Source organism: Pseudorasbora parva, chromosome 11 (assembly GCF_024679245.1).
Source record: "Pseudorasbora parva isolate DD20220531a chromosome 11, ASM2467924v1, whole genome shotgun sequence".
NCBI lineage: Eukaryota > Metazoa > Chordata > Actinopteri > Cypriniformes > Gobionidae > Pseudorasbora > Pseudorasbora parva.
Window position 1 is genome coordinate 2,773,228 of NC_090182.1, and position 10,458 is coordinate 2,783,685.

Below are 10,458 nucleotides of genomic sequence, written 5' to 3' on the forward strand. Positions count from 1 at the left end.
TTAGTTTAGTTTTTTCCACTCATACACTACGCATGGTCATGTACCCACTGTATCTTGTATTATTACATGTTGTGAAGTGTATTGTCTATTTTTGTCTGTAATGTATGATGATGTAGAGCTTAAACATACTGTACCGAAAAAAAATTCCACCGGCATTGTCGTGTGGCTAAAATAAACAATCTATCTATCTATCTATCTATCCGATCGACATCTTTGGAGAAAACCCATCTGAGATGCAGGTGTAACCAATAGCGCTAGTATGCGCCATATCTACTCTTTTCTTTATCCGTGTCAGGATACACAGTAATGGACCAGAATACTAGGTCCGCTACAGAGGGCAAGAAATACGGTAAATCACATCAATACAGAAACCAGACAGACCAGGAAAATGATTTTAGCCAAATGATTTTCTTTACTTGCAGGAAATTGAATAAATGTAGATGAAAGAAAAAAAAACAGTAAAACAAGACGATTATAACCACCAAATAAATGGTGTCTTTCCCTTTAAGAAATGTATGTTTGAGCTCCTTTGTGGTTATTTTATCTAATTATGTTTTTGTTGACTTTGTTATTGAAATGGTCTTTAATAATAATATTAATATTGATTTATTTAAATTATTGGGGCTTAGTTTATTTAAATTCTATGTAAGTTTGATGTCTCTAACTTCTATTTTGGAGCTTTGTTTCCTATTACCTTGGCCGAGTTAGAACCCTTAACTCACACAGGAAAATACAATTGCAATAAACAGATTGCTTTGAGAAAAAAATGACAGTTTAACTGAAAATAAAACTTGACAGTAATTCACTGCAGATTAACAGATCTCAGTATGTGCAATATAAAGAAAGGAAAAAAATAAAGTAGTCATTTGAATCCAAGAGATGAATCAAATGAATGCAAAGTCTCTTGGTGGACTCGTAGTGCAAATGGCTTGTAGTGTAATGTTCAATAGTGTAACGATCAGTTCAGTGCAATGTTTAGGCAACTGTAGTGATGTCCGGTTCGCGAACAAATTGTTCTTTTTAACCGGATCTTTATAGTGAACCGGTCGAACCAGTTCACCAAATCGAACTGAATCGTTCTAAACTGTTCACGTCTCAAATCAGGGCTGATCCCACAAATTACTGTAGTTATTAACTTTCTGCCATCAGTGACAGTCTCTCAAACTAGAAATAAAACGAATATCTTGAAGTAGATGCTGTAACTCCAATCGTTAGCTGAAGTGAGACATGTTTTGCTGAGAGATCTGATGAACTCACGAGCAGCTGATACTGAGCATGCGCGTGTAACCGAACGTAGCGGTTCTCGGATCCTCGGATCAGCAGTACAGAATCAAAAACCGTTTCTGTCGGACACGTTCGATACAAGCGGGTAATCTAGCGCTCGGAAAGCGTTCCAGGGGCTGCCATTGCTAACCAAGCCATCACCTGCTGTTAGCATCCCATTGACTCCCATTCATTTTTGAGTCACTTTGACAGTGAATAACTTTACATCTGAGACGTTTAAAGACTCCATTTGTCCATTGTTTATTTATAAAGAAACACGACAATGTATAAAAGGCTCCATTACCTTGTATCTTACACTATCGCCCCGCAGAAGCTGTTTTTGTAAAAATAGGCTAACGATTGCGTCATAACCAACGCGACTCTGTCGCACAGTTGAGAAATTACCGTATAGACCTGAGGAGACGCTCGCAGGCAATCTTTTACTGTCTATGAGACAGTCGGGGGGACGTGGAGACATAAAGTCTGATAAAGTCAAGGGAGAAGAATGGGGAGTAGCCCATAGTGAGCCAAAAGCAACGGGAGAAAATATTTAAACAACGGGATTCAGCTTTCACTTTCCACATCTACTAGAAGACCTACAGCTGTCAGACAGGAGGCTCACGTCACATCTACGTCCTCAAGCTCAGTCTGAGCCTGCGCAGTTCTCTCAGCCATCAGGAAGTGAGTGCCCCTAGGTTGACTTCATTATTTCGCCGTTGACGTCAATGGGATCGCTCGGTCCATTTCTTTTACTGTCTATGGTTCGATACTGAGAACCGATGAGCCGATGAGCTGCGCATGCGTCTATTTGTTCAGAGGAACGAAATGCAGGTTAAGTGTATTTAAAACTATAATCACGTTTGGAACATAGACCGTAAAAAAATATGGACGACTCGACATTATCCGTTTCCGCTTGGCAGATTTGAAGCTTTCAGGCGGCCTTGCACGGCGCGGACATCTTGGGACCGAGTCTGCGCAGTAGAGAGCAGGAAGTACAGTCGCGATATCAAAAGCCCGCCCACACTCTCGCAGATGCAGAACAATTAATTATGTTGGTGTGAAATAAACAGTTATGGAAATGTAGAAATTAAAGCTAAAGCTCTAATCTGCTCCCAAAAATTTCAAAAAAAGTCTGTTAGTGCCTCAGTGACAACTTCACTCAGAGAAGCCGTCAGTCTCAGCTGTCAATCATGACGTCACACCCCCCGTTTTTATAGCATCAGATAACTAACTCAAACTAAACTTATTTTTAAAACGAACACCTGAAATGAAATCATCGTGATGATAACTGCCTTCAGTGACATAAACTAACTTTGGGGAAACATTTTTGAAGTGCAATTTTATTATTTAGTTTGCCTCGCGTCCATTAGAAATCACAGAGGGGCGGCTATACTGGGACCGGTCACCGGGGGGCAATCGAGGCCCGAAAGCTTCAGTAAATGAGAGGGAGACTGCAGGCTTGGTTTGGAAACATCATAGCAAAGCTGTCACTGTATTATTTTAAAGTTTTGGAAACAATGGATTGTAAAACGGTCAAATTAAACATTTATTTGTTTTATCAATAATGCAGGATATTTTCAGGAACAGCTTTTATCTTATTTAATTTCTAAATCGATACACATTTTAAAATGTAATCAAAACAGTAGGTTTGATATAGACTATTCAGGTTGCAGCAGTTCGCAGCTCAGCACCCTGTGCTCAACACACACACACACACACACACACACACACACACTGATACAGCGGTTCTCGAGTCAGATCGACCGGTCACAACGGATCACCAGTACAGAATCGAGAACTGTTTCTATCGGACACGGTCGATCTTTCAGACATGATCGATTCTGAGAACCGGTGAGCTGAGATACTGAGCATGCGTGAGAGCGTCGTAACCGAACTGTTTCTCTCGGACTGGGACAGCTGATGCTGATAATACATGAGCACGGAGGTGAACACTGAGGATTTGTGTAAGTAGGCCTATTATGTCAATGTACGTTTATTTAATCCGTGTGAAACATCAGAGTTTGCACGACAGTGACAGTCTCTCAAACTAGAAATAAAACTAATATCTTGAAGTAGATGTTGTAACAATCGATTCAGTTCGGTTTGGTGAACTGTATTGAGTGCTGTTACAAAACATAAATGAAAAAATGTTTCCAAGATGATGATGATGTCAATTATAATTATTACTATACTAAGTTTTGATTACAAATACTTTATATAGATGTGTTTGAAAGCATTTTCATCCGCCGGGATGATAGAAATGACGTCATTATGTAAAGACGTAAAAGAACCGGTGATCCGTTTTTTTTAACCGGATCATGGAAACGAACTGTCCCAAAGAACCGTTTCGCGGAAAAGAACCGAACTTCCCATCACTATTATCCTCCTGAGCTTTGATTCGTCATGTGACTCTCATCTCCACTGTGATTGGTTGTCAGTGTATATCAAAGGTACATCACAGATATTAGCATTTCAATAGGTTGGTAATTCAACATTATTTCAGTCAATGAAATACAGTTATTTACTGTAAATTTAACTTAAATCTGTAAAACCTAAAATGTTGCTACCGTATTTCTTACGGTGAAGTTCTGGCGACCACAGCTGCCGTTTTTTACCGTAAATGTTATTGGGATTTTTTTACAGTGAACTCTTAGGTCGGCCTCTTGTATTGAGCCGTTGATTCAGGGAACAGTGATTATTTAACACACACTCCACTCCAAACGCCGTCTTCATTTCAAAAATACATTTAGTTTATTAAACACAGCCAAGCATTTCTAAATTCAGTTCATATTTCAAGAAATTAAAATCCAAGCCAAAATAACAAAGTGCTCAAAAAACTGTACTCACCCTGCCCCAGATTATTTTTATGCTTTTCTTTTTTAATTTATGAAAGTTGTAGTTTACTGACCCATGCTTGAGACGGTCACACCACAGGACAATTCTGAGATTGGGCTCAAAAATGTAAAGAATCAAAAGACAAAGCAGTTTTTATAACAACAGGTCCATAAGACAAATAAATGTTTAAAACATTTCTGAATTTTAAATTATGACAATACTAATTATATTAATTTTTATCACATCACATCAATAACCCATTGATCTGGAAGCAGAATCAGATTTAACTGTGATTTTCTGCTGTAATAATCAGTTTAACTGGTAAGATCCTCAGAGGGGAAGTTGTGCATTCATTACGTAAGAATGGAAAGACAGTCTCAGTGAAGGACGTCCTGAATGTGAGTAAATGTGTGTTAGTTACAGGATCAGAGAATGACACTGTTCCTCTGTCATAGTCCAGCTGAACTCTCACACGCTGAAGCTTCACTTTAACAGGAAAGGCAGTGAAGGGTTGATCTGGGGATTGAGAGAAGTATTCACTGTCCCAGTAGTCCACAAACCAGATATTAGACTTAAAGAAATCCAGTCCCTTCCTCTGGTTTGATGCTGTGGTTATTCCAAGACTCCAGCCTGTATTGTCACCGACCTCCACATCCCAGCAGTGTGTTCCTGAGTTAAAGCCCTCAGATCCCAGGACACACAGACACGAGTCAAACCTCTCTGGATTATCAGGAAGTGTTTTATCTTCATCACTGAGCGACACACACACACTGGTCAGATCAGATGAGAGTGTGAGATGAGGATGTGCTGTGTTTGGATCAAGAGTCAACGGAGCTGCAAAGAGAAGAACATCAGATTACAGGATGAAATATGATCAGAAATGTAAATATAAAACACATATAAAGACTTTCTATAAATCCTGCTATCATGACAATGGTCTGTCAGTTTCTGTCAGAATGGATCGAGGCTTCAGGTTTAATATCATATATTTAATAAACACTATTGTATCCTAATACATAAGCAGAGACCATGAGGAACAGACTTCTGTAGTCATTATGAGTTCACTGTATGATCTGATGATCTTCTGAAATACAGTTCAGATTCACTCAGAAACTCGAGTGATTATTAAATATATTTCTATCAGATGTTAATGTTGTGTGTGTTTCTATCTGAAGGATGTTTTGCGCTGGTGTCAGATCTGCTGAGACTCACTGTGTTGGACAGTTTCCAGCATCTTCTTCCAGACTCTGGACCGCAGGTTACCCAGATAACGGGACACATCAATCAAAGCTCCAGAACTCATCCGTGGATCCGGCTGTGGGATCTGGACTCTGGAGGAACATTCAGGAGTCAGAACTGCAGTGAATTTGAGTTCAGATCCACTGAGAGAAGAGATACGAGCAGCTCACTCACCTTTCCATTGAGGCGTTAAAGTTCTGGAAAATATAGAGTTTAAAAACATGTTAATATCTTATCAAACACTCTCAATGTCAGTGAGTCTCAAGTTGTTTTATGCTCAAAGAATGAAGCCAGATTGATTGGTCACCTTTAGAAACGAGACGTCATTGGCTTTCATCATCTCCTCCATGTCTCTGATTGTGTGTGAAAGAGCTGAGATGTGTGTGTTCATCTCCTCCAGCTTCTCCTTCATCCTCTGCTTCTTCTGCTCCTCTTCCTCCCTCAGTGCAATGATTGTAGCTTCTTCTTCATCTCTGAGAAACTGATGAAGCTTCTCAAACTCTTCTTTAATCTGACGCTCTGTGTGCTCAGCTTGAGACTGAAATCACATCACATTCACTTCAGTCAGCTCTGTGTGAACACACACTCCACTAATGTCAATAATAAACTGTGTGTGAATGTTGAGTGTTTAACTCTTTACACATCCTCACCTCGATGTGTTGGATTGTTTTATCACACTCTCCTTTCATTTCTTCTCCATGTTTGAGCTTGTTTTGTAAGGACGTCAGCGCTGTATTAAATTCCTCCTACAGGTTAAGATGAAAATCTGTGAAACTGATGAAGCTTTAAGAGGTTTAAACATTGTGTATCTGGATGTTTTTATTGTTATATAAATATTTTTATGATGAATGTCTCAGAAGCATTCGGGCCTGAAAATGGCAGGACATGTATCTTTTAAGGTCCTGTTCTTTGCGATCCCCTCGTTCAAAGTTTAGTTAGTGTGTAATGTTGCTGTTAGAGCATAAATAATACCTGTAAAATTATAAAGCTCAAAGTTCAATGCCAAGCAAGATATTTTATTTAACAGAAGTTCCCTTTCGAGGCCTACAGCGAGCGGCCGGTTTGGACTACACCGCTGCACTTCCTGCTGTGATGACCTCACTAGAACCGTTTGTTGACTAAAGCTCCGCCCACAAGAACACGCAAAATAGGGGGCGTGGTCTCGTTGCTCTCCCACGTGGAGAAGAGCGCGCATTCAGCGCTTGCATCGCCCCGTTATGGTAAGAGGCGGGACCTTTCCGGGCAAAGTGCGCTAAGCTGCTGTCCAATCACAACACGGGAAGCGCTGGCCCAATCAGAACTCGTTACGTGTTTCTGAAGGAGGGACTTCATAGAACAAAGAAATCATCAGGCCGTTTATAGAACAGAGGAAACAGCGCTGTACAGATAAGTATACTGTGTGAAAAATACTGTGTCTTTTTTACACGCGAAACATGAACTCATGTTATATTGCCATGGGCGTAGATTACGCGGGGGACGCGGGGGACGTGTCCCCCTCACTTTTAATAAAATGTATTTTCGTCCCCCGCACTTTTACTGGGTCTCACCGATCCTAGTCGACCCGCTCCGAGCGGGATTCGAACCGGGGTTACCCTGTGCGGGGGCGGACAAGTTAACAGGAACGCTAACGACAGCCTTCTCTAAACTCGGTTGATAGCGCGCTTCTTGAGGTCAGGGGCAAGTGTATTTACATAGAAACCAATGTGAATACATCAAGATTTAAACTCAGAGACAAAAAATTATCTATGCATGACCTGTAATTTTTTCCGAATCTTAATATGAGGAGGGCGCTCTCACAGAAAGTCCAAAAGTGGATTCGTAATACCCTGTCACGCTGGAGCTGCAGCTGAAGGAAAACAATCGTTATGAGTGATGAAACGTGACGACGACAATCAGACGAGTGCGACAATATATGCTTTATGTGTGTTTTTTAAGTCATCTCAATGTAGGCTATTTATTGACAATAAAGTATCATATGAATAATGCAACTTTTTTAATGTTTAGTATTCTGCTCATTTATGTAATCGAAAATAGTTAAAACAGTAATATTTTGAACATTATTACAAATTAAAACCGCTTTTTTTCCTATGTGAATATATAGTAATTTATTCCTGTGATCAAAGCTGAATTTATCATCATTACTCCAGTCTTCAGTGTCACATGATCCTTCACTAATCATTCTCAGATGAGGATTTCATAATCAAGAAACATTTATGATTATTATCTGTGTTGAAAACATTTCCCAAAATGTTGTGGAAACCATGATAGCCTACATGTTATTTTTCAGGATTCTTTAATGAATAGAAAGTTCAATGGACAGCATTTATTTGCATTTATTAAATAAATTATCTAATTTGTAATATTAAAAATATCACTTGTGATCAATTTAATGCATGTCTGAGCAATAAAAGTATTAATTTCTCTCTTTTTTAATTTTACCACAAATGTTTAGAAAATTAAGCATCACCATGAGCAGCACAACTGATAATAATCCTAAATGTGTGTTGATCATCAGATCCTCATATGGGAATGATCACTGAAGACTGGAGTAATGATGATAAATTCAGCTTTGATCACAGGAATAAATTACATTTTACTATATATTCACATAGAGAACAGATGAGTTACATCAGAATATATATATATATATATATATATATATATATATATATATATATATATATATATATATATATATATATATATATATATATATATATATATTTTGCATTGCATAAAATCTATGTCTTAATGTCTTCTGAGTCTTAATGCAGAAGTGTTTGTAGTATATACACCAATCATAAAATTGGCAAAAAAAATAGGAGAATAGGAGAATAATATTATAGATATTAATTATTGATTATTGTTCACCATTCTATTTGATATCTTGCCCAATTAAAAGCAAGAGATGCGATAAATTATATTGGTCCAAAAAAAAAAATGGTAATACGACATTTCTGTCCCCCTCACTTCTGAAAAGATGGCTACGCCCCTGTATATTGCACACTGTAAACATAATCAAAGCTTTACAAACACATGAAAAACGGGTCCTTTAAAATGATTTAACTGCAAATGATGAACATCAAGAAATCACCAAACAAATGTGTTTTTTTGCAATGGCCAATTCTTAATTATTATATCCATGCAGTTGTAAATGTGTTGTTGTACAAATGATACAGGAAGTGAAAGTACACTATATTGCCAAAAGTTTAGGGACGCCTGCCTTTACATGCACATGAACTTTAATGCCATCCCATTGTTAAGCCGTAGGGTTTAATATGGAGTCGGCCCACCCTCTCTAACAGCTTCAGCTCTTCTGGGAAGGCTTTCCTCAAGGTTTAGGAGTGTGTTTATGGGGATTTTTGCCCATTCTTCTAGAAGCTCATTTGTGAGGTCAGGCACTGATGTTGGACGAGAAGGCCTGGCTCTCAGTCTCCGCTCTAATTCATCCCAAAGCTGTTCTATCGGGTTGAGCTCAGGACTCTGTGCAGGCAAGTCAAGTTCCTCCACACCAAACTCCTCATCCATGTCTTTATGGAGCGACGCTTTGAGCACTGGAGCGCAGTCATGCTGGGACAGGAAGGGGCCGTCCCCAAACTTCCCACAAAGTTTGGAGCATGAAATTGTCCAAAATGTCTTGGTATGCTGAAGCATTAAGAGTTCCTTTCACTGGAACTAAGGGGCCAAGCCCAACCCCTGAAAAACAACCCGCATCATAATCCCCCCTCAATCAAACTTTACACTTGGCACAATGCAGTCAGGCAAGTCCTGTTCTCCTGGCGATCACCAAACTCGTCCATGGGATTGTCAGACTGATAGCGTGATTGGTCGCTCAGAGAACACGTCTCACTGCTCTAGAGTCCAGTGGCGGCTGCTTTACTCCACTGCATCCCACGCTTTGCATTGCTCTTTGTGATGTAAGGCTTGAGCTGCTCGGCCATGGAAACCCATTACATGAAGCTCTCTACACTGTTCTTGAGCTCATCTGAAGGCCACAGAAGTTTGGAGGTCTGGAGCTGTTGACTCTGCAGAAAGTTTGTAACTTCTACACACTGTGACCCTCAGCATGTGCTGACGCCGCTCTGGGATTTAACGTGTCCTAACACTTCGTGGCTGAGTTGCCGTTGTTCTTAATCGCTTCCACTTTGTTATAATCCCACTAACAGTTGAGTGTGGAATATTTAGTAGTGAGGAAATGTCAGGAATGGACTTATTGCACAGGTGGCAGCCTATCACGGCCCCACGCTTGAGTTCACTGAGCTCCTGAGAGCGACCCATTCTTACACTAATGTGTGTAGAAGCGTCTGCAGGCCGAGAGCTGGAGTTAAACACCTGTGGCCATGTCTACTAGTCTATTGTATACACAAATAGTATGTGTGTCTGTTTAGCACTGTATTTATCACATGAAATGAGAGACATTTGTCTTACCTTGTAAGATGAAACCACTTCACTGATGGGTCTGAATTTATGATTGTCATGTTGTTTTGAGACTATGCACACGACACACACAGGCTGTTTGTCCTCCAGACAGAAGAGTTTGAGTTTCTCACTGTGTAAACTGCAGATCTCCTCAGACTCTGATGAACGCCTCTCATTTCTCTCCTTTATCAATGATTCACACAAGTTTTTTAACGTGAGATTAACTGGCGGTTCAAGTTTTGAGGATCTTCTCCTGCAGACGGGACACTCCTGAGTTTCCTGAGTTTTCCAGAACTGTTGTAGACACTCTTTACAAATACTGTGACTACAGGACAGAAAAACAGGAACCTTGAAGATTTCACAGCAAACAGGACAAGAAAGCTCTTCAGCAGACTTTGAATCCATTTCCTCGTCTTTTAAAAGATCCAGTAATCTACAATTTACTTTCACTTTCTAATCTTTGCTTTGAAAAGTTAATAATTACAATAAAAAACTAATTCAGAAACACACAATAATCCTAATATAAAGTGTCTTTCTCTGTCCTTCACAGCTCTGACTCGTTTCAGCTTTCAGTAAAAACGAAAGTAAGAAATAATAAGACTAGTCTCTTCCTGATAACGGTTTGTAAGAGGGTGGAGTTTCTGGGGTTACATAAACCACTAAATCTAGTCACAAGTTAGACATCTTTTTTTTCTTTAATAC

At 39.5% G+C, this 10,458-nt stretch overlaps 1 protein-coding gene across 1 annotated transcript; it reads right to left on the reverse strand.

Annotated features, from left to right (window-relative positions):
- Window positions 1-4,381: 4,381 nt before the first annotated feature.
- On the reverse strand, window positions 4,382-10,161 carry LOC137092527 (E3 ubiquitin-protein ligase TRIM35-like). Its single transcript, XM_067456802.1, has 6 exons — window positions 9,766-10,161; window positions 5,988-6,083; window positions 5,645-5,875; window positions 5,512-5,534; window positions 5,311-5,429; window positions 4,382-4,932 (listed from the first exon to the last, which is right to left on the reverse strand). The coding sequence occupies exons 1-6, from the start codon at window positions 10,159-10,161 to the stop codon at window positions 4,382-4,384; spliced, it is 1,416 nt and encodes a 471-aa protein (XP_067312903.1).
- Between the last annotated feature and the right edge of the window lie 297 nt (window positions 10,162-10,458).